Source organism: Microcebus murinus, chromosome 21 (genome assembly GCF_040939455.1).
Source record: "Microcebus murinus isolate Inina chromosome 21, M.murinus_Inina_mat1.0, whole genome shotgun sequence".
Classification (NCBI taxonomy): domain Eukaryota; kingdom Metazoa; phylum Chordata; class Mammalia; order Primates; family Cheirogaleidae; genus Microcebus; species Microcebus murinus.
The window spans coordinates 35,526,723-35,550,947 of record NC_134124.1 but is presented as its reverse complement, the minus strand read 5'-3'; the positions used below and the strand labels follow the sequence as shown (position 1 = coordinate 35,550,947).

At 53.3% G+C, this 24,225-nt stretch overlaps 1 protein-coding gene across 3 annotated transcripts in view; it reads right to left on the bottom strand.

Annotated features, from left to right (window-relative positions):
• The window catches only part of ERGIC1 (endoplasmic reticulum-golgi intermediate compartment 1), a 103,630-nt gene that overhangs the window by 43,171 nt on the left and 36,234 nt on the right, over window positions 1–24,225 (bottom strand). For 2 of the 3 annotated variants that reach the window (XM_075996291.1, XM_075996293.1), the window contains 2 exons: window positions 9,345–9,406; window positions 1,769–1,841 (listed from right to left, as the gene is read on the bottom strand). In XM_075996291.1, coding sequence (XP_075852406.1) covers window positions 1,769–1,841; window positions 9,345–9,406 — 135 coding nt within the window. Of the gene's footprint in view, window positions 1–1,768; window positions 1,842–9,344; window positions 9,407–17,723; window positions 17,771–24,225 lie in introns of all 3 variants that reach the window. The other variant, XM_075996292.1, reaches the window with a different exon arrangement.

The window sequence follows — 24,225 nt, the reverse complement described above, 5'->3', positions numbered from 1 at the left end:
GTACAGGGCCGCCCCTCGCCCTCCGCACTCTGCCCGCTGCCCCTTCTCCCCTCCCACCTGCCCACTGTCCCCAGCCCACAGCCTTCTTCCTGTTCCTCCACGTCACCAGGTCATTCTTGCCACAGGCCCGCACTGGCGGGCGCTCCTGCCCGCGTGGTCCCTGCTGCTGTTACACGGCACCCTCTCACAGCCACGCAGGCCCCTCCCGGAGAGGCCAGAGGGTGCCTGGCACACAGCAGGTACCTCGTAACACCAGCGAGTCTCAGCCTCGCTCTGTTTCCACCTCCGATCCATGACAGGACAATCCCTGAGAAGTCCAGGGCCCCAGTCGTGCACAGAGAAGATGCTTGGCCCAGACAGTCGTCCCCCACTAGGGACCTGGGGGGGCATGAAACCCCTTCTCTGAACCCTATGGGGGTCATGTCTTGGGAAGTAGACAAAGTCCCTCCCAGAGCTGGAAGTGGAGCTTTGACTCTGGCCTACCCTCCCTCATTTGAGACCCAGAGAGGTCTGGCAGCTTGCCCAGGGTCACACAGCAAAGTAGTAACCAAGCAGAGACCTGGCCCTGAGCCTTCCGGTACCTTGTCCAATGCTCTTCCCACCACTGCATGAGGCACCCTGGGCCTTGGTGCCATCAAAGGGGTTAAAACAGGATCCGAATGACAAGGAAGGCAAACTCTCCTACACCAGTGGAGGGAAGGAAGGTGTGTCCAGACAGGCGAGGCCAGTGGTTCCATCACAAGGCCATTCAGCGTGCCGGTCAAGCACTCGCGTGGGCTTGGAGATGGGCTTGGTGGCTTGGAGCCAGCCAACTGTGTGACTGTGGGCAGGTTCCTTCATCTCTCTGAGCCTCAGTTTCCTCTGATGTAAAGAGGGGACAGGACAGCTGCTCCTGGAGCTATTTGAGGGTCAAAGGTGCTGATGCTTGTGTGACAACATGGCCATCTTGGGCCAGGCGGCTCTGCTGCAGTTTCCCATTGCCTATCTGAGCGGGAGGCAAAGGAAACTGAGAAATTCCATAAGTGAGAAAGAGAATTCCAGGCTGAACAGGGGAGCGGGGGGCCGGGGCCCAGCCCGTGACGACTTGCTTGCTGCAAACACAGAAACGAAAAGCCTTTGAAGCCTCGAGCCAGTGCCAAAGGCAGGAAGCTCCTGGGTCTAATTCCATCTCGAGGGGACGGGACGGGACGGGACGAGGCCCGGCTGAGTAATCCCAATGGCATTTCTGTTACACACACCCCCGAGCCTTCACTGGGTTACCCGGACGGCGGATAATTCTAGGAACCATGGACGGATTAACTCTGCGTCAGCCGCTGCCAGGAAGCCCACTCTGACTCCGCACCGCGTGGGCCCAGGCGGTGGGAAGGGGCTTGGCGAAGGGGCTGGGCTCTGACGCCAGCAGCCTCACCCCTCCTTGGTAGCCAGCTGCACCCCTTCTCTGAACTCAGCTCTCACACAAACACCCTGTGATGATTCAGGGGGAAGGCCCGCCAGCCAAACTCGCAGACGGCACCGAGGAGCCAATCGCTGCGTCCACCTGCGAGCCGGGACCTCGCAGGACTCAACGTTCCCTCCGGCTTTGGGCAACCTTCACTTTTGCTCCGACCTTAAACCCTTCCAAGAAACAGGAGAGGCCAGAGGGTGTGACCGGTGCCTCGCCTGGGAAACAGGTTGGAAGGTTCGGAGGTTTCTTTCCCGATCGCGACCTCTCCCTCCCTCGTCTGGGCCCCGAACGCCCTGCAGTGCCCGCCGGGGAGGCGCGACTTACACTTCCGTGGTTATGAATCCGGTGAGCTCCGAGAGGAAGAGGAAGAGGATGAAGAGGCAGCAGCAGACAGAGACTGCAAGAAACAACACAGACCGCTCTGTTAGGGGAGGCACTGACGCGGGAGGCCAGCTCGGAGGGGAGCGGGGAGGCCCCGGGACGCGGGGTTTGGGGGTGCCCACTGGCCCTCCAAGGCCCTCCTGAACCGTGGCCTCCACAGGAAGCAGCCCCACCTCCAGAAAGGGGTCCGCCTTGAGAGTGGCCTGCGCGGGCCGGGGCGGGTCCCTGCGTGGGCAGCGTCCCCGGGCAGCCGGCCTTCTCCGCCAGCCAGCCGCCGCGGTGCAGGGGCCGAACTCAGAGGCTGCCAACGGGCGGCCCGCAGGGGCGTTCTGTTTGCCTTGAGTGACCCAGAGTTTAAGATGTGGAGTCCACACTGAACAATCAGCAGAACCGCATGAAAGGCCAGGTTTCTGGCTTTTCCAGGACACCCGGCGCCCGTTCCCACGAGGGGTCTGGGCCCACCGGCTTGCCGCAGCCCCGCCACTCCCTCCTGCTGCCCCATCCCAAGGCGGCGGCAGCGCCTGCTGCTGTTCGTCACCCCTCTGTGGGGCCCTCAACAGGCGCCCCGGGCCTCAGGCGTGGGAAAAGGAGATTGCTGAGTGCCACTTCCAGAGAAGAATTCTTGTTTTTTTTATCGAGACAGAGTATCACTCTGTCGCCCATGCTAGAGTGCCGTGGCGTCACCTTAGCTCACAGCAACCTCAAACTCCTGGGCTCAAGCGATCCTCCTGCCTCAGCCTCCCGAGTAGCTGGGACTACAGGCATGCGCCACCATGCCCGGCTAATTTTATCTATATGTTTTTAGTTGTCTAGATAATTTCTTTCTATTTTTAGTAGAGACAGGGTCTCACTCGTGCTCAGGCTGGTCTCGAACTCCTGACCTTGAGTGACCCTCCCACCTCGGCCTCCCAGAGTGCTAGGATTACAGGCGTGAGCCACTGTGCCCGGCCAAGAGAAGAATTCTTTATGGACGTGAGGAAAGGTCCCGTGTGTCTGACACGCTGAGTGCAGAGCAGCCCAGAGTTGCCCGTGTCAGTTGTGTCTCTCACCCGCCCGGCCCCCAAAGGCATGGGAGCCTGTGGCCCACGAGTCACTCCTCGGGACAGGACATAACAAGCACCCCTGGGACTCAGATCTCCTGACACCCCCCAACATCCAACCACCCAGCCATACCCAGCCACGTGCTGTTCCCCAAATATGCATTTCATTTCTGTTCCTTTGCCAGGAACCAACTTCCCCATCTCCCTTCCTCCTCCATGGTCATCCTCTATGCTTGGTGAACTCCTACTCATCTTCCCAGGCCCAACTCAAATGGCCCTTCTGAAGGGGAGCTCCTCACACCCCCAGAGGTAGAGCCAGTCACCCCATCCTGCGTGTCCCCAGCCTCTATCTGGACGCTTTCCATGTTTTACTGGTTATCTGTGGATGTTTTTCTCACTAGATGGACATCGCAAAAGGCAAAACTCCACGCTCCAGCTCCTCTCCCGGGACTAGGGACGCAGGGGCACTGCTAGGGCCAAAGTGAGGCTCAACACCCTCACCTGAGCTTATCCCAGAGCAGCTTAGTGGGCAGGGTCACACTCCAGGGGCGCGTGGGGCCCCGCCACTCACCTTCTGCATGTCCCTAGGTGAACTACTTAACCTCTCTCTGCCTCAGTCTCCGCATCTATAAAATGATGGCAATCGTAGCACTTGCCTCATGGGGCTGCTCTCAGGATTTAAATAACACAAAGGCTGAGTGTGAAATGGTGTCTGGCAGTAACAGTCACTCGAGCATTGGCTCATTATCAGGACCTCCGTAGGGAGATGCTGGGAGGGTCTGGTGATTCGAAAAACTGGCTGACTCTTAGTTTTCTGCAAAGAAAAGAGTTCCCAGTCCCACTTCCCGATGGCCCTAGACTGGCAGAGCCATGATGGTGGGTGCTGACGCTGGGTGCTCAGCTTATTAGCCTGTCTGTTTACCTGTTTCTACCTACCTACTCATCGAGCTAAAACAAGCAGCCCCAAGTCAATCAACCTATCTTTCTTCGAAACAAACAGCCCAAGATGCATTCTGAGTGCAGAGGGGAGGGAGCGAGCGTTTGCTGAGCACCGCCTGTGTGCTCCATCGCGAGTGCATTCTCAGCACCGTCATCTCTCCCTCCCAGCAGCCCCGACGGGCGGCACGAGCCCGGGCCAGGGTGTGGAATGGGGGGCCCAGAGAGAAGAACAGGCCGGCCCGGGCACCACTGTGTGGGGGCGGGGAGGCAGGACTGGAACCCACGTGTTCCAGAGCCAGCGTCCCTAGAAAAGGAGCCCCAAGAACTCAGGCTCCACATGCAGGCTGGAATGGCCCAGAAGGCCCTGGGCCTCACACTGAGACATGGGGGACACCCCGATTGGTTTCAAACTTTGAAAAAGTTGCATGGGGGCAGCATTGAAAGGTTTCACTTTTTTTAAAAATAGGTAATACATACATACAGGAAAAAACATCCGGGCCAGGTGCAGTGGCTCATACCTATATCCTAGCACTCTGGAGGCTGAGGCAGGAGGATCGCTAGAGCTCAGGAGTTTTGAGACCAGCCTGAGCAAGAGTGAGACCCCATCTCTACTAAAAACAGGAATAATTAGCTGGGTGTGGTGGTGCATGCCTGTAGTCCTAGCTTCTTGGGAGGCTGAGGTAGAAAGATCGCCTGAACTCAGAAGTTTGAGGTTGCTGTGAGCTATGATGACACTACTGTACTCTAGCCTGGGCAACAGAGTAAGACTCTCAAAAAAAAAAAAAAAAAGAAAAAGAAAAAACATCCAGCCACAGAACAACATATATTTTGAGTCCCTCTTCCCTGCTGCAGTCTCATGTCCATCCAGAGACATACGAGCATCTGCACGTATATAAACCCCTTTTTTCTCTAAATGAACCGCAGCATCATGGGCACCCCCTTCCAGCTGTGCTTTGCCTACTCAGCAATCTATCTCTAAACTGGCTGCACATCAGTTTATACAGTGGCCATGGTTTTTTTTGGTTTTTATTCACAACAAAGAAATTAATTCCAGCTTCCCTGCCAGCTGCCGAACAAATCTCTGGAGATCGGCTCTCAATCCGCACGTCCTGGCGGCTGTTCTTCCCCCTCACCTGCATGCTGCGGTTCTTATACCTCCCGAGAAAGAATCCCACTGCGTGGGCAAAACATCCTTTCTCTGGAATTTTGCACCTTTTCTGACCAGGATCACACGGGACTCCCATTTCAGCATCATTTGCAGCCCTCCCCGCGGGCCCCAAGCCCACTGGGTGCGGTAACAGCGTACAGGCACACGGCAGGGAGTGCAATGCCTGCAGACATGCCCCAGGTTCTCACGCCACCCAGACCAGAGCTAGGGGGACGGGTGGCAAGGCCTCCTTCTGAAGCCTGTGTGCTTTTTCAAGGCTTGGGCAGAAGCCTGGTCAGCCCGGCAGGGGGACACAATCAGCATCGAGTCTCTTCAGCCAAGATGCAAGAGGTCAAAGGTCCCGATCGTTCAGGCTCCCCGAGGCAGGGAGGACAGAAATGAGGTCTCGGTACCTCTGTGGCCTCGGGGGCCAGCAGCGCTTGGCCCAGAGAAGGCACAAAATACATATTTGTTGAATGAATGAATGAATGGACAAAAAACTTGAAGGTAAAAAGTATTTCAACCAGAAAGGCCCTTGATACTGAAGGCAGGATGAAGGTATTCAATCCATGTTTGGGCAAGACTCGAAGGCCGACTCCGACTTCTGACTCCGACTCAGGCGCTGGGCAGTAGGAATGTGACCCCAAGAGAATGGTGGCCGGTAGGAAACCTGGCGCAGCCAGCAAAGGGGCACTGAGCCGAGACCCAGGGATCCAAGTTCGCCGGCCACATAAGTGGAGGAGGCAAAATTCACACTCTGATCCTGAGTCCCCAGCGTCCCTGACCCTTCCCTCAGTCACACATAATGAGATGTCACAACGTAATGAGATGGCGAGTGTCCGAGTCTGCCCATCCCCCTCAGCTCTTTAAGGACAGAGACCAAAGTCCATTCATCAACCTGGTCCCAGCGCCTGGCAAGGGGCCATGCCCCACGACCTGGTTAATAAATATTTGCTCACGAAATGGTAGCTAAGGGCGGGCTTCCTATGCCTCACACCTTTCCTCTTCTGTAAGGAAATTCGCCATCCGAGCGCTGCCTACCAGACCCCATCCCTGGAGGGCCATTTGGCAGGACCTTCTAAATTTCAAAACAACACATGCCCTTTGACCCAGTAATTCCTCTTCTAGGAAAGTTCATTTACAGAAATAACCATATGAGGATATAAAAAAGATATGGACAAGGATGTCCGTAATGGGAACAAACTGGAACGGGGAACGTCCACCCTCCAGGAGCCGGTGACGTACACCACAGGTGGTCAGATAACGGAACATGACACACCTGGAAAGAAGAGTGTGGCTGCCGTTTGTGTGCTGATAGGAAAGGTGTCCAGGATGTGTCGACAGAAAAAAGGCAGGGCACGAACACTGTGCACAGCATGATCCCTTTTGTGATTAAAACAATGATATAGGTATATCAAAGCTTAAGTATTTTCCAGAAAGTTCTAGAAGGATACACATCAAAGGAGACACTGCAGAGACTGGGAAGAATTCAGAGGCTGAGCTGTTGGGGGGTGGTAGAAAGGGAGGCAGGGAGCCTCGTTTGACTTTCTGGACCAGGTTCAGAAACGGAACAAGCCCCTTTCCTCTCGTGGTCCCCTAACTGCCCTGTCCTCGGGGGTCAACACCCAAAGCGGCATAGTGATAAGGAGAGTCACCCACACTGAGAGGGCGTAGCATGTGCCCTGCACGGGGACATGTTCTGGACACATTTAATCCCCAGATCAGGAAACTGAGGCTCAGAGAGGTGAAGTGACTTGCCCAAGGCCACACAGCTGCCCATGTGACAGGCATCCTGCCACTCCGCTGCGTTGTTCCCTGGGTTCTCCAGGGCTCAAGAAGGCACCTTCGGGCCGGGCGTGGTGGCTCACACCGTAATCCCAGCACTCTGGGGGCCGGGTGGGAGGATCTCTTGAGGTGAGGAGTTCGAGACGAGCCTGAGCAAGAGTGAGACTCCGTCTCTACCCCCAAAAATAAAAAATTAGCTGTACAACTAAAAAAAAAAAATACATACATACATATATATATATATATATATATATATATATATTTAAAATTAGCTGGACATGGTGGCACATGGCTGTAGTCCCAGCTACTCGGGAGGCTGAGGCAGGAGGATCACTTGAGCCCAGGAGTTTGAGGTTGCTGTGAGCTAGGCTGACACCACGACACTCTAGCCCGGGGAACAAAGTGAGACTTTGTCTCCCCCTGCAAAATAAAAGAAGGCTCCTGTGGCTTCTACAAGCCCAGCTGGAGGGAGGGCTAGGGTGGCCAGCCGGGGGTGGGGTGTCAAGGTCATCCCCTTGAGATGAGAATGGCCTGACCTCGGAGGAGGGGCTCTGATCTCACCGCGCAGCCCAGGGATCGCGGCTGGGGCAGCAGGGCTGGGACAGTGCGTGGGCAGCGTCCCTGTCCCGCACCAAGCGCTGGGGAGGCCAGAGGGGTGCAGGAGGGCCCACCTGAGGCCCAGCCTGGCTCCACCTCTTGTGAGATATAAAACTTCGGCGAAATCACGTCACCTCTCTGAGCTCATCGTGTCATCTGGAGAGTGAGGCTAAAGCATCCCCCGCTTGCAAGGGGCTTTGGTTTGTTTTTTACAACAAACTTTTTATTATAAAATAATAATAGATGCAAAGGCAGTGAAAACAGTTCCCACACAGCCTTACTCAGCTTCTCCTTCCGTTAACGGCTTACGTGACCACGGCACGTTTGTCTGAAGGAAGAAATTAAGGCTAGCGCGGGACCAAAAACTAAGCTTCCTTATTCAGGTTTCACCAGTTTGCCCGCGGAGGCCTTATTTCTGCTCCAGGAACCGATCCGGGATCTCGCTTTGCATTTAGTCACCCTGGGTCCTTGTCTCTCATCTCTGACAGCTCCTCGGTCCTTCCTCAGTTTCCAGGGCCTTGCCACTGGGAAGAGTGCGGGCCAAGCGTCCCGTAGAGTGTCCGCGAGCTGGACTGCGGTGTCTTCTCACGATTGGACCGGGCTGTGGTTTTCTGGGAAGACCCCACAGAGGAAAGGCGCCCCTTGCGCCGCATCAGGGGTTCGTGACATCCACGTGCCGTGTCACGGTGACGTCAACTTTCCTCACGGTTAAGGTGGCGTCCCCGGGTTTCCTCATGGTGAAGTCTCTAGTTTTCCTGTCTGTTCTCTGTTCTTTGGAAATAAGTTACAAGGTCCAGCCCATACTCGAGGGAAGGGGATTAAACTCTGCCTCCAGGATGGGGGAGTATCCAGATACAGGTTAAACATCCCAAATCTGGAAACCTGATATCCGAAATGCTCCAAAATCTGAAACTTTCTGAGCGCCAACATGATGTTCAAAGGAAATGCTCATTGGAGCATTTTGGATTTTCAGATTTGGGAGCTCGACTGGGAAGCATGATGCCAATGTTCCAAACCCGGAAATGCTTCTGGTCCCACGCATTTCAGATGAGGGACACCCAGCCTGAGTGTCGCTGGATTCTTCTGCAAGGAAGATTTGTGTCTCCCCCATCTACTCATACCAGCACGGACTCAAGATCTTTCGCTTAATTCTTTGGGTTCTAAACCAATAATATTGTTTATTTAATTACTCAAATGGCCCCAGCTTTGGTCTGTGGGGCCTCTCTCAGGTTGGTGCCTGGGTCTTGGGATACTAGGTGCTCCGGGCTCATCTTGTACTTTTCCTGCCCAGCCTGGAATCAGCCATTTCTCCAAGGAGCCTGGGTTTCTTTTATGGAAGAATTGTCTTTATAAACCAAAATCTGGGTGAGATCATGATTGTTTTTTTTAATGGACAAAAACAGGCTTAAGTCAAAAACTCAAACTGGGCCAGGCATGGTGGTAGCTCACACCTGTAATCCCAACACCTTGGGAGGCTGAGGCGGGAGAATCACTTGAGGCCAGGAGTTTGAGACCGGCCTGAGCAAAAGCTGGACCCTGTCTCTACAAAAAAACAGAAAAATTAGCCAGGCGTGTGGTACATGTCTGCAGTCCCAGCTACTTGGGAGGCTGAGGCAGGAAGATCACCTGAGCCCAGGAGTTCGAGGCTGCAGTGAGCTATGATGTAACCACAACACTCTACCCAGGTGACAGAGCAAGACCCTATTAAAAAAAAAGCAAAACACCTCAAATTGTTTCAAAAGTATAAAGAGAAAAGTAAATCCCCCTCCCACTCCTGAGCCCCAGTTACTATTGCCCATTTCTTTTGGGTCTTTCCAGAAGCAGAAGATGCCTACACAGTACAGTAAGGACAGAGATTAAATGAAGAAATACATCAATGGCCTGCCAAGATGCTCGGCATTTCTCCCCTCCCTCCTGTCTTTCCACCTCTCCTCCCTGGACCACACGTTCCACAGGGAGGGCGGGCACAGGGATGGGGCTGGGGGTGACAGTCAGGAGGGCGGCTACTCACTAATGGCCCCGGTGTACGTGGGCTGCGTAAGGTCCTTGGGCACCTTCCTGTAGATGTCAAACCTGCGGAGAGCAAACGGAACAGGAGTGAGGCGGGCGCGAAGGGCGGGTCTCCAGCTGCAGGCCGGGGCGCCGTGGGCTTCAGCACCCACGGTTCCTCCCAGAACCCGCTGCTCCTACTCCGTCAGGGTCCTCCTCCAAGGGGGCTTGCTCTGATGAGCCCCTCTGATGGGGCCCCTGCCCCCCACAACACCTTAGATCACAGCTCCGTGTCTTCTCGCTCCATAGCACTTACTGCCCAAGGTCATTACAAACGACCTTGCCCACTCAGCTGTTCACACTTCTCGGTGGTCTCCCCACATCAGAATGTCACCTCCGTGGGGAAGGGGCCTTGTTGGGTTTTGTCCCCTGCTGTGTTCCCAGACCCGAGCACGGGCCTGGAGCATGGCAGGCACTCGACACACAATTGTGGAATAAACCGAACCCTCGCGTCTCGGGGACTGACGCCAGAGGAAACAGGGAAACGCACAGCCGTTCTCGAGTTCTGTGACGACGCGTTCCTGCTCTGCGTCACCCCTCCACCCCCTCTTCCCTTTCCTGCCTCCTCCTCCTGTTTCCACTCCCCCCTGCACCCCACCAGCTCCTGCTGCCTGCTTCTCGGGAGATTCCGATTAACTCTGAGGTGTGAGGCCACGGAAAATCCTGCCTGGAGCCCACAGCCTGGGCACCGGCTGGTGGCGGCGCTGGCCCCGTCCCCCGCGGCTCCCTCCCCGGGAGCACACAGATGCCCCGTCTCCCAGCGATCCCACCGGAGCTCAGGAGAGCCGTCGGTGTGGCGGCAGAATTTGGGGTTTTGGAATCGGACAGCCGCGGATTTCATCCTGGCCCTGCCTCGCTACTGGCTATTTAAGAGTTAAGGCCATGGAATCAGACTGCCTCGGTTCAAATCTTGGCTGGTCCTCTTCCTTGCTGTGTGACCTCAGGCAAACAACTGTACCTCCTTGAGCCTCAGTTTCCTGATCTGTAAAATGGAGCTACCACTGCTCGACCCTGCAAGGCTACCGAGAGGAGCAGGGAGACAAATGTCCGTAAAGCACTTGACGCAGAGTGCCACGAGGACGCCCACGCACTTGGCCTCCTCCCCCGCCCTTGAACCGGAGCAGCAGACAGTTCTCACGCAGCAGAGTTTGATCAGAGTGGAACCTGGCTTAGTGGAGAGGCTCCTGCCCTCGGGGATGACAGGCCGGCGCGGGGCTCCTGGCGACCGGGCTACAGAGTGTGCCCTGCTAAGCCCAGTGCACCGACTTGGAAACCCTGAACAAGGGCTGATATTTGACTCCGTGTGCTCACCCTAATTACACGTGAAATGTGCTCGGTTTCCTAAGACCTCGGGACAAAATCCCTGTGGGTTGCCGAGTGACAAGTGACAAGTTGCTTTCTCCACTGCCTGCTCGACTACCAGTCACCTGTGCTTAGGGCCCTGAGAGCACTAGAAACGGGCTGGCGGCGGGTGTCTGGAGGGGGGTTCATGCAACTCGCCTATCCATACCTACCTACTCACCTCCCGTACTCAGAAAATGCGGAATGTGTTAGCACCAAGGGGTATGTTAGAGACAAGGGCATAAACTGTGGGATCAGACTGCCTTGGCTCAGCCTCTACCACCACTGTGTGACCTTGGGCCTGTCACTTAACCCTCTGTGCCTCAGTTCCTTTGTCTGTAAAATGGGGGCAACAACAGTAACTATCTCACAGCATAGTGGTGAGGCTCAAATGACTGAGTGCACGTAGAGCACTTAGAACAGTGTCTGGCGCGAGGGAAGTGTTGTATATTTACTGTTACTATTGATAATGCTAATTTGACTAACATCTAGGAAGCACCTACGATGCACTGAGCCCTGTTTTAGGCATTAGGGACATGACATTGGCCCCACGAGCCTGCAGTTTGGCAGCACAGACAAAGGAAGAAAGGGAGGAGAATGCAGGGGTGCTCCATCCCGGGGCTGCTGGAGGAGCCCACAGCGGGCGCCAACCTGGCCTGGGGACTTCCTCAAAGCTGCAGAGTGTGCCCTGCTAAGCCCAGTGCAACGACTAGGAAACCCTGAACAAGGGCTGATATTTGACTCCATGTGCTCACCCTAATTACACGTGAAATGTGCTCGGTTTCCTACGACCTCAGGGGAGAAAATCCCTCTGGGGTTTTGGAGGGGAAGTGTGGACAGAGCAGGAAGGTGAGAAGACAGGTGGGTGGAGGGACAGAGCAGCCCAGGGAGGGAGAACAGCAAGAGCAAAGACCAAGATTAGGACCGAACCTAGGGTGCTGGGTGCTGCCCTGACTTCCGCGTAGAACGGGGGCGGCGTGGAGGGAGAGGAGGCCGGAGAGGTGGGAGGGGCTGAAGGAGAGGGTCCGCCCTGCCAGGCCACGGCTGAGGATTTTCTCAACAACGCCAACCGGGGCCAAGAGGGCAACCCAAGGTAGGGGCTGCCCAAGGTCAGCAAATTTTGGAGCTGGAGGTGGGGAGAGGGATGAGGAAAAAACACACAAGGGGGTGGCCATCACTACGCCTCAGCTGATTCCTGCCAGGTGCAGCTGTGGGCCAGGGGGCCAGACCTTCTGATTTTTCAAGACAAGCAAAAGACTTGGAATTTTACATGGAAGTTTCCCATTCTCAAAGGTTGGGCCAGCACTCTGCAGGACAAGAGAGGCGAGACTGCAGAGGAGGCCTGGGCCCAGCGTGCGCCGTCTGAGCTGAGAAGCCCTGCAGAGCGGAGAAGGCTGTGGCTGGCCGCCTGTCTTAGAGGGGCCAGGCTGGGCCTGGGTGGAGGACAGGGGGGCTCTCCTAAGGAGACTGGAAGCTTGGGGGTCTGGGGGGAAGGAGCAGGAGAGATCTCATCCTCTCTCTGCCCCAACTTGGTCTTTGAACTGTAGAAAACCCCCTGTCCCTTGCTGGGCCTCAGTTTCCCTGAATGTGAAATAAAGGAATACATAGGGTACCTAAAAGTTCCCTTCCAGCTGAAAACTCAACTGGCAGCAGTGCCCTGAGGTTAAAGGAAATCCAGGTGGCTGACAACCCAGCGTTCGTCCAGGTCACCATCAGGGGCCTGCAGGCAGAAACTGAGCCTCGCTGTTTAAAAAATACAGGAACCACCATTTCAAAACTGAGTGTGTGGTGGGAAGTCAGAGGCTTCTCGGGGTGAGGCGGCAGGGGTGGCCCAGGCTAGAGTGTCAGAGCCCAATAAGGGTGAGGAGGAGAGAGCCGGGAGACTAATACACACGGGGCTGATGGAATATGTGCCCGTACTAAGGACTATGGGGGCCAGACGCTTCGCTGTGGGGGAAGGGAGGCTCACACACGCAGTGTTAGGGTGGAGAGGGAGGTATCGATGTGAATTCATGATTTCTAATATATGCAGATACCAAAATACATATACATACATGCACGTCATATATGCATGTACTTCCTAGCTCTTTCCATAGAGAAGGTCCAGGAAGAGTGGCAGCCCATGGCAATAAGTGCAACTAGCACCCAAACCTTAGCTTCTAATTACTACGCGGTGCTCAAAGAATCAGAGCCCCTCGGAGAAACGGCTGATTCCAGGGGGCTGGGCAGGGAAAATACGGGATCAGCCCGGCACATCTTCTTATGGTAGAAGCCAAGAAAGTGTTCCAAGAACACAGGTGAGATGCCAAAAGGACAAGAACCAGCTTGAGGGGTCTCCCACTGGCCTCAGAAAGGACAATGTGAGTACCAAAATACGTAATGACTGCCACGGACTATAACCCCTTGGATCAAACAGAAGCCATGAATCTACATAGATACAAATAAAGAAATGAATGAATCACAAGTCTGATGAGGTAGAGGGTGCTGACATAGCTTTGCACCATAAAACACTTATCACCAAGGGAAAGGAATAACTTTGCGGTGCAGAAACGTGGCAGACACCACGGCCACCAAGTGAAGAAAGCGAACGTCGCAGTGAGGAGACGTCAGCGCCACGTGCCTCAAAGTGGGCTGCACCGAGGCGGTGGGTGCAATGTCCCTTCGTGGAGATCCTGCCTAAAATGCACAGCTTCAGTCTGATCGCGACCAGACATCAAACACGTCCAGACTGAAGGGCATTCCACAAAACAACTGGCCGTCATCTGTCAAAAGTGTTAAGGTCATAGAGGTCAAGACTTTCACAGACTGAAGGAGACTAAAGAGGCAGGACGGCTAAATCTGATGTGGGATCCAGGGTCAGAAAACGGGCATCAGTGGGACATTTAATGAAACCTGAGGAAGAGCTGCAGATTGGCCAACAGTATTGTACAATGCTACTTTCCTGGTTGTGCTGACAGTACTGCAGTTATGTAAGATGTCAACATTTGGGGAAGCTTAGGGAAAGGGCATACAGGAACTCTGTGTACAGTTTTTTGCAATATGGGGGGGCCAAGTCTGACATTATTAATTTAATGAAAATGTAAAAAAAAAAAAAATTAAAGGGGGAGATACCACTTCACAACCCCACTTAGCCTGCTTTCTTCGCACATGCTTGGTCCATGTAGGCATTTGAATCAAGGTGCTGGTTTAACAAACGTGTGCTGAGTGTGCAGGGTTTCAGGAAGAGTACGTCTTTGTAGGGTGGGGACTGGGGAGGGAGGCTAGAATAAAGCTCTAAGAGGGAGGTGCGACCTGGACCAAACTGCAGGAGGCAATCAAAGCAGGCAGTGCTCAACCACGGTCGCCTCCAGCCCATGCTGGGCACTGTGACATAGATATTCGCATCTATTTCTCACAACCCTGGAAGATGCTGATATCCCATTTTTCTAGAGAGAAAACTGAAGCTCACCAAACCAGTGAGTATCAGAGCCGCGATGCAAACCCAAGTCTGAGTCCATAGTCATGGTCTTTCCTCTGCCCCATACTTGTGGGAATCACGAGTAGAGCTCACTTATTGGTAAATTAGATTAAGGTCTTAAGGTTTTGCTCATCTGCTTTTCAGATGGGAATCTCCTGGAAGACAAGGACCAGTTCAAAATTCATTAATTCATTCAACGGATATTTGCTAAGCACCTACTCTATCAGGTAGTATTCCAGATGCTGGGGAAATAAAAGCTGTCCAGGCTGACACAGCCCCTGTCGTTATGAAGCTGTCAGTTGAGCAAAGCTTTTGGCTCCTTTAGGAAGGCCCACCTAAACCCTACGTACTCTAATAGTGACTCCATTCCCACGGCACAGTGGGGAATAGTGGCGAGGTAAAGAAAGAGCTAAAAAAGACCCTGGTTTCATAGCTGACCACAAGCCGAGTGAGTCAGCAGTGAATGTCGCTGAGAAAATGGGCCACTGGGAGGCTGGTGAGAACCTAGGCATGTGACAGACCAGGAAGTGAGGCTCACATTAGTCAATCCCTCACTGGGTGATGTGACCAGTCGTGGCCACCTCACCGCCAAGAGAATGTGGAAGAAAGGGTAAAGAGAATGGGGGAGGAAAAGGGACGCTTTAGTGTGAACCTACTATGTGCTGTGGTCATGCTAGGCCTTTGATTAGAATGTTCTTGTCTAATTCTCTCAACCAAATTTCGGGTCAGGGATTGCTGTTCCATTTTGCAGATGGGGGCTCAGAGAGGTTAGTGACTTGGCTAAGCTCACATACCTATGAAGTACCGTGGCAGAGATCTGAATCCAGGCCTAATTTATGTTCTTGCTCCTTTTCCCAAAAGTGTGGGCACAAACCAGGCCCATTTGGATGGAAAATGCTTCTTAGGAAGAAAAGTTAAAGAATTGGAATGGCTTAGTTAGCCTCAAACAGAGAGAGCTAAAAGATGGATTCTTTATGGTCGCCAAATAAAAAATGCTCTCTCCCTGTCTTCACAATAGACTGAGTTTCTCTAGACTGAGCCTCTCGAGGGCAGGTCCTGGGCCTTTCCTCTCCAGCCCCTCTCTCTGCCGCCCTGGGCCCGTGGGGAGCAGAGTCAAATGAACACACCTGCGCAGGCCCAGGGCCCAGGGCTGGCCTTAAAAACGAGATGAAGACGAAATAGATGGTGATGAATCTGGGTGATGGGTACACGGCAGCCCCCCACCCTGTTCTCTCCCCTTTTGTGGATATTTAGAAATTTTCACTTTAAAAAAAGGCAAGATGGGCTGAAACTAAAGCAAGATGACAATCAACTGGGTTTAAGAAAGACTGACCTGGGTGCCAGGAGCTGAGAGAATGGGAGCAGTGACTGGAGCCAGCTGGGCAAGAGGTCTGTCCCCTGCCAGGATGGGATCCGGACCCAGAGACCCCACGGGGCCACCTGCCCTCAGCACCCGCCCGCCCCCAGACCGCTCTGGAAGCCCGACATCACTGCGTCCAACCATGTGCTTCGCGGTGGAGAATCGGAAGCCTCGAGGAGTGACTCACCCAGTTCCAGGTATAATTAAACTCAGAGCATTTAAAAGACAAAAACAAGCCAACAAAACGCTTGGGAATCCTGGTAGCTCTCGTGCCCTGGAAGGCCGCATGCCAGTGGCTCTCCAACAGGGGAGGTTTTGCCCCTCAGGGGACACTGTTCTTTTGGTGTGTCACAAATGGTGGGGGTGCTGCTGGCACCTTGGGGACACAGGCCAGGGATGCTGCTGAGCCTCCTGCAGGGCACAGGACGGCCCCGCACAACGAAGACTCGCCCGCCCCAGATGCGTACGGCGCCGACCCGACGCTGAGAACCCCGTTGTGTGCGGAACAAAACTTCCCACACGCATGCTCGTTTCCCATCCATCTGCGCTGTCTCCAAGAGGCTTCAGTGGCTTCCGCTCCTGCAGGCTGACATCACGGCCACAGCCTTGACGGCCCCCGCAGAGACCAGGAAGCTGGAGCCCAGCAGTCTTTCCCGCTCCCTTTTTTCTCTGTGCCTGAGCAGGCAGAGCTCGCTTGGAGCAACCTGGCAAAGGAGCCCACGGGCAAAGGTCAAGGCCGCCTGAATTGCCTTGTGACTTCTCATAATGGTGCAGTAAGCACAAGTGTCACTATTTTAACCAAAAAAAGGTGCCAAATCCATGCCTCTAGCTTCATCTTAGGATAGAACAAATTCCACGAGAATGTAGGGCAATGTCGGCACTAAAAGTCAGTGAGAACACAGGATCTACCTAACAGAAATCCACATCGGGCCACATCTAGCCTACAGAGCAAGGAGGGCTACATAGCCCAACCCAAAATAAACACACGCGTCTTCCCCTGCTCCCAAGCACGGAAACCGCCGCTGGAAACGTCTGACTAATGGATTTCAGCCGTAATTTCTTTTCATAGCAGAATGCCTCAGCTTTGCTATTTTAACTTTTGCTGCCTGGGACCTCACTTCTCCCCTGTTCTCGCGCTCACTCCGTGGTCCGCCGTATGTGGGCGGCTCCCCAGCAGGCGCTGTGATGTCACTGTTTCCAAGGCTTAATGAAATTAGACGCCATTTAGGAGTAAGTCATTGGAAGCGGTGGGTCATTCATCCCAAAAACAACCATCGCGGGTTTCAGATGGAGCTCTGGCCCGGCCGACCCTGCCCACAGCCTGCCCGAGCCCTCAGTGCTGAGTGCCAGGGAGGCGGGTGAGAAACCCGCCCGCTTGTCCACTTACTCAATCCCTCTCCCTCCCTGGGAAGCGCTGGCACAGGGCCGTGCTAGTGTGTGTGTGCACGTGTACGCGCGTGTGCGTGTGTGCTCGGGCACAGAGGCAAACAAGCACACCAGAGCCGGGTGGAGGTGGGTGAGAGTGAGCCCTAGGACCACTCTCATTGCCCCCTGGATCCTGACTTTGACATTCAAACTGCTAACCCACTCTTCCTCCTCCATCCAAAGGGAAGAACAGTCCATCTCTGGCCGGGCGCGGCGGCTCACACCTATAATCCTAGCACTCTGGAAGGCCGAGGCAGGAGGATCACTCAAAGTCAGGAGTTCGAAACCAGTCTGGGCAAAAGCGAGACCCTGTCTCTACTAAAAATAGAAAGAAATTAGCCGGCCAACTAAAAATATATATAGAAAAACTTAGCCAGGCATGGTGGCACATGCCTGTAGTCCCAGCTACACGGGAGGCTGAGGCAGGAGGATGGCTTGAGCCCAGGAGTTTGAGGTTGCTGTGAGCGAGGCTGACGCCACGGCACTCTAGCCCGGGCAACAGAGTGAGACTCTGCCTCAAAAGAAAAGAAAAGGAAAAACGTCCACGTCTGTCTCTAGCCCAGGTGGAGAAGCGTCGAGGAGGAGTGCAGCAGCACTCACAGCCAGACCGCCGCCCCCCGTCGCGAGGGCTCCCCTGCAGCAGCCCCGGGCTTAGACTCGTGTTCCTCATCTCAGGTCACTTAGAAAACCCTGTGCGGCAGACCACAGCATTCTTTCCATTTTACTTGCCCAGATGGAGGGCCAGGACTTGAACTCACGGTCTGGCTGCAGGACATTTGCTTCTCACCACGGGCCACATGCCTGCCTGGAAGAGGGAGACACAGGAGGTCTAGGGACGGCCCCACCCCCACGGTGTGCAGTGCTGATGTCACCAACACCTGCACGGTTTGTCCCTGCACTCTCCCCGACCTGAGCCCACACTGGGGTCTCTGTCTGCAGCGCGGCCCCGAGCTCTGCAGCCTCTACTTCTATCCCAATCGCCCCACACGTGACCTCTCCCACGCCCAGATACTCTCTGACTGCAAACCCTGGCCCTTCTCTCCCTCCTTCCCGCGGAGACCAAGTCTGGACAAAGAAGAGGAGTAAGTCTGGTTGCCGGGCTTCCAGAAAGTCACACGAACTGCAGTCCCCATCCCGAGGCAGCTCCCCGCCTCCCTGGGCATCTCCACACACCTGGCCCGGCCCGAGGGGCGGCAGGGCCTTCTGCCCCTGCTGGGCTGGGTTGGGTCTGTCCCTGGTCTCCTGTGGGTCACGCGGGGCCTGGCCCACGAAGGGCTCTCAGCAAATTCCAGGTGAGAATATAAAACGACGTCTGCACAAGGCTGCTCACCACGGCACCAGCTGTAATGGCAAATGACTGGGGGCCATCCAAACATCCCGCCCGAGGGACTGGTCACCACACTACAGCTCGCCCCCAAAGGGGAGGATGATGCAGCTGGACGGGGGAGGGTGGGGGGTGAGGACGGTCCCTACATACTGACATGGAAAAAGGTGCTGGGAAGAACGTGGTATTCTGTCAGATTGCGTGTGTGTTTGTGTGTGGGGCCATAGTGATAAAAATGAATGTACATCCTTGCTTATGCCTTTAGAGAGAAATAATAGAAAGTGGAACCAAAAGCTTACACAAATGATTACTTTTATTATTAAGAGATACATAAAAACATTAAATATTTAGATATAAAGTTGACAGAAGTATAAGAAGCACATACTGAAAACTAGAAAACATTGCTGAGCGGAATTAAAGAAGACATAAATAAATGGAGAACTATGCCATGTTAGTGGGTAGGAAGACTCAATATTGTTAAAGTGACATTTCTTCCCAGATAAACCTATGGATTCAACTCAATTCCAGTCAAAGTCCCAGCAGGCATTTTTGTAGAAAGCTGGTTCTAAGATTCATGTGGAAATGCAAAGGCCTTAGAATAGACAAAGCAACTTTGAAAAACAACAAAGTTGGATCTGACTTCAAGACTTACTACAAACCTTCCAGAGGAAATCACAAGAGAAAAATCTTTGTGAGCTTAGGTTAGGCAAAGATTTTTTGGATGAGACACCAAAAAGCCCGATGCATAAAAGAAAAAACTGATACATTAAGCTTCATCAAAATTAAAAACTGCTCTTTGAAAGGCACTGTGAAAAGAAGGAAAAGATGAACCACAAATTGGGAAAAATTATATGAATCAGTTGTCTGATAAAGGGTTTATATTCAGTATAAAGAACTCTCAAAACTCAATAATAACAAGACAAAGAGCCTGATTAAAAAAAATGGGCAAAAGATTGTCTAACAGACATTTCACCAAAGATTTCCCAGTGGCCAAGGACCACATGAAAAGATGCTAACATCAAAGTCATTGGAGAAATACAAATAAAATCCACAATGAGATGCAACTCTACACTGATTACAACAGCTGAAATTATAAAGACTGGTCATGCCAAGTGTTGGTGAGGGTGTGCAGCAACTCGAACTCTTACACACTGCTAAAGTACTGCGACCACTTTCAGAAAAGAGTTTGGCAACTTCTTTCTTTCTTTTCTCCTTTTTTTTCAGCCAGTCAAATTGAGCAGTGGGGGATTTATGCCAACTTTAGTGACACTAATAAGTTCTGGTAACCTGCTAGTATTGAACCAGCCAACGATTTCTTAAAAAGATAAACATACACCAGCCATATGATCCAGCCCTCCTAGACTTTTGTCCAAGAGGAATGAAAGCATATGCCCATATAAAGAATGTGTATGAATGTTCATGGAAACTTTATTTGTAACAGTCACAAGATGGAAACAACCCAAATGGCCAACAGGAAAATGGATAAATGAAGTATAGCATATCCGTAAAACAGAATACTACTCAGCAATAAAGAGCAACATTGACAAAGGTAGCATGGATGATTCTCAAATAATTATGCTGACTGGCAGGCAAATGAGGGTACAGATGGCATGATTCCATCTATATAAAATTCTAGAAAATGCAAACTAATCTAGAGTGACAGTAGGTCGCTGGCTGCCCGGGGAGGGAGGAAGGACAGGCATGAGCGAACTTTGGGAAGTGATGGAGAGTTCACTACCTTGACTGCGATGAGGGTTCCATGGGTGTACACCTATGTCAAATTGCTCAGATTTTACACTTTAAACATGGGACATTTATTGTAAGTCAATTATACCTCAATAAAGCTGTTTGAATAAAAAATTGTAACACCAGCCATGATTGAAATACATCAGATACATTAAGCAATCCAAGAGTTCATAACAGTACTTCAAAAAACAAATAGAAGGCCTTATTGGACGACACGTTTAGAGCTGCTAGGCCACCAACTCGTTATTCTGAAAACCGGTAAGTAAAGGGAAGGCACTCATTCTTTCTTTTTGCACAAAATATGTGCCTAGGTAACCAAAGACTTGATGAGGGCAAAGTTCTATTTTATGGAATAATTTCAAAGAAAATGCAGAAGGACTAATGGGAAAAGCCTTGCCGTGCACCCTCCGAGGACGCTGGAGGTGGGCAATGACCAGCAATGGCAGCAAACCCTAAAGGCGGGCCAGGCTGCCGCCACCGCAACCCAGGGGGCAATCTTAGCAGCGAGAGAGAAGAAAACTGGTTATTCTGCACCCCTCAACATGACGCAATATACAGCCGTACTAGGAATGCTTCTTGCCAAGAGAACTGAACCCAAATCTAATCAAGGATCCAGATCTAACTACCAGTTTACAGAAAATACCAGGAACAGGTTACCACGATTCAATAAGCCAAATCCATTTTGTGGGCCACTCTACAGAATAAATGACACAGTTTCTTCAATAAATAGATTGGAGGGAAAAGCGCGGAGGTGGAACTGGTACAGATTAAAAGAATCTTAAGAAACACGTTCATCATATGCAATAGGTAGACCTCGTCGGATCCTACTTCAATTTCACGCTAGCCACGCACTTCCCCAGCCTTCCTTGCAGCATGGGGTGGCCACATGACAGTCCTGACCAATGACATTTAAGCAGAAGGCTGCTGGGGGCAGGGAGCTTTTGGTTTTGTGATCCAAGTGTCAGGCTTCCCTGGCACTGACACCTCCACCCCCACTCCCATCTTCTAGTCTTGAATGCAGATGTAAGAGCAGGAGCTGGGGCAGCTCTTTTGGGACCACAAGGGAAAGGCGTAGCCACCAGCAGAGATAAAGACTCTGGCATCCTTGGGGTGCTAAACCAACATTGGCAGCTGCCTATCTCGTCTTCTTGTTATGTGAGAAAACAAAGACAAAATCCAAACCTTATTTGTTTAAGCCGCTGTGAGTCAGGTTTTCTGTTACTTCAGCCCAAAGCGCTCCTTACGATACAACGTAAGGGAAGATGCAGAGGAGGCGTGGGAAGGTCTTGGCGTCTTGCTGACATCAGCTGGAGAACTTGAGCACACTGCTGTCCTATCTGGAATGTTCTTCCCTCTCACATCTGCACGGCTCGCTCCCCGTTCGTGTGCGCCTACGTTCAAACGTAACCTCCTCGGAGCAGCCTGTGCGTCCCTGCTCTCTTCCTTCACAGCACTCCACGCCACTCCCTGCTGTCACATGTCCCTGTGTGCGCCCGACTGCACCACTGGAAGGGAAGTGACAGGACAGTGGCACCTCACCTGTGTCGCCGGGGCCTACAGGAAGGGGCCTGCGCAGAGTAGGTCCAGGAGAAACACTTGTGCGATGGGTGGGGAGGCAGCGTTCCTCAAGGCGTGGTCCGAGGACCACTGCCTAGATTCCAGCGGGGAGCTGGTTCAATCCGCAGATTCTAGGGCCTTGCAGAAGGGACTAAATCAGGGTGTGCGTGGGGAGGGCAGGAATCTGCGTTGCTAGAAAGCGCAGTTCAGGAGATGCCAATGCATGCTAGAATGCCTAAGGTGTAAGCTGCACGTTTATTTCTAATTTCAAATGTATTTCCTAAGACTTACAGTTTGTACCACCTGACTCATCACAGGTCAGCGGAGGGACGGGAAAGGGACTCCTACCCTATGGGCCAAGCACTGCTTAGACGCTTGGCCCCCTCCCTCCCATGGAATCCTCCCCACTACCCACGAGGAACCTTTAACAAATGCGGAAACCGAGGCCCAGAGAGGCTGAGACGCTTGCCTAAGCTCACACAGCAGCGAGACGCAGAGTCAGGGCTGGACCCCTGGTCAGCCCTACCCTGGAGGCTGCACACTGACCCCGGAACCCCTTGGTCGCCCCAAAGCTCCTGTGGGCCGTGGGGAACTTGGCTGTCCGTGCTCAGCACTGCCCCCCACCCCTACACGTGCAGGGCTTGGTGGGTGCTTGGTGAGTGGGTAAAGGACAAAGGTCCCATGGGGCCGAGGGGCTGTGGCACGGTGCCACCGGGAGGGCCCTCGCCCCCACCCTCCCCCAGCCCACAACAGCAGATGAGCTCAGGCTCGTGCAGGAAGAGGAAGGCAGCCCGGCCCTGGCCAGGAGTCAGGCTTCCCGCTTGTCAAGGCCACGGGGGTGCTGGCGGGGTGAGCCGGGGCCCCCAAGCGCTTCCAGCTCACTGGAAACAGGATGCGGCCACCCGGCCCCACACCAGGACACAGGACACAACAACCGAGTGCAGATGCTATAAATGGAAATGTATTCTTAGAGGGGCAGAACATGAGAAGGGTTTTTCAAAAGTGACCCATCATCGGATAAAAATACAGACGGCATTTAAACGCTGAGCGGCAGGAGCTATTCCGGGGATCGGATTCTCATGCTCGTGGCTCCCCGCCAGGCGCGGCCTGTCGCAGAGATTTAAAAGGAATACATGGTTGGTGTCTGTTTTTAAGGAGGAGAGCATTTTTGGGGAAAAACAGCCACGCCAAGATGCCTGTGGAGGGCGCCCCTGTTGAGGGCCCCAGCTGTCCCTTGACCTCTGCCTACACCTGCCCACTGGATTCAGTTTTCCTCTGCGCTACGAGCCGCCTTTTTGACAACTCTCTTAGTGACCTTGAGAACTAAGTTGAGGCTGAGTTGTGGCCAAGCTTGGGGTAAAAGCACAGGACAGGACGAAGACTTTCAGAGGGGAAGGATAATGACATTTACGGAGTATCTCCCAGGAACCCCCCTAGTAACTCACACCGTCTCATCCGATCCCCAAAACCATTCCAGTATAAACACTGGCTTCGTCCCTACTACCAGGGCAGCACACCTGCCCTGTCTCATTCGCGCTATTGGTGTCTTCCCTTCAAAGCTGTGAGTGCTCACAGAAAAAGGAAACAGGTTCGGGGAGGACTACGTGGCTCTCGGATGGAGACCTGGAGCCCAAGAAGACAGGCGGGGACAGGCTGGAGAGGAAAGGGCAGAAGGTGCCCGGGCGGAGGGCAGAAACTCCCACAAAGGTTCCCGACCCCTGAGGCCAAGGTCACTCGTTAGCGTGGCCAACCTCAGACTTGCGCCCTTGTCCGTCTGCACGCGAGGTTCCTGTGCTAGGCTGGGGGCCGGCAGAGGGACCCGAAAGGGCAGGAAGCTGTGTGTGCTCTAAAGATCTGGGTCACAAATTAAAGGTGAGACTTTTCAGACACGCCCGTGCAGAAGGGCATAAGGAAAGGGATCGCAATGTTCCTGCTGGCCTGGCTGAGAGGTTAGTCGGTGATCATTTTCATCTGGGCACATCACAACATTGTCACTTTTTCTATTAATATAATAAGCAGATTGTAAATGAAGAAATAGAGGCAGTCAGGACCCGTCTGGGGAGACCTGCCTTTGGCTATGTTGCCTGCCGCATCTTCCCGCCCCTGCCCCTCCAGCTCTGTCCCCAGAGGCTGTCCTGTCCCAGCTCTGTCCCCATCTGCATCACGCCCCTCCTTCTCCGGCTCGCTCATTCATCCTCTCCATCATCCAGGACCGACTCTGGACCAAGCGCTGCCGTGGGTGCCGGGAACACGACAGGGCTCAGACACAAAACTCCCTGCCCCACCTAGCTTCGAGCCTAGCGGGGAAGACAAAAAAAGGAATGAACTAATAGATGTCAGTGCTGGTGAGTGCTGCGAAGAAGAATAAAACAGGCCGGGCGCGGTGGCTCACGCCTGTAATCCTAGCACTCTGGGAGGCCGAGGTGGGAAGATTGCTCAAGGTCAGGAGTTCGAAACCAGCCTGGTAGATTTCCTTCAGAGCTAAGAAAAAAAAAAAAAAAAAAAAAAAAAAAGAAACCAGCCTGAGCAAGAGTGAGACCCCGTCTCTACTACAAATAGAATGTAATTAATTGGCCAACTAATATATATAGAAAAAATTAGCCAGGCATGGTGGCGCATGCCTGTAGTCCCAG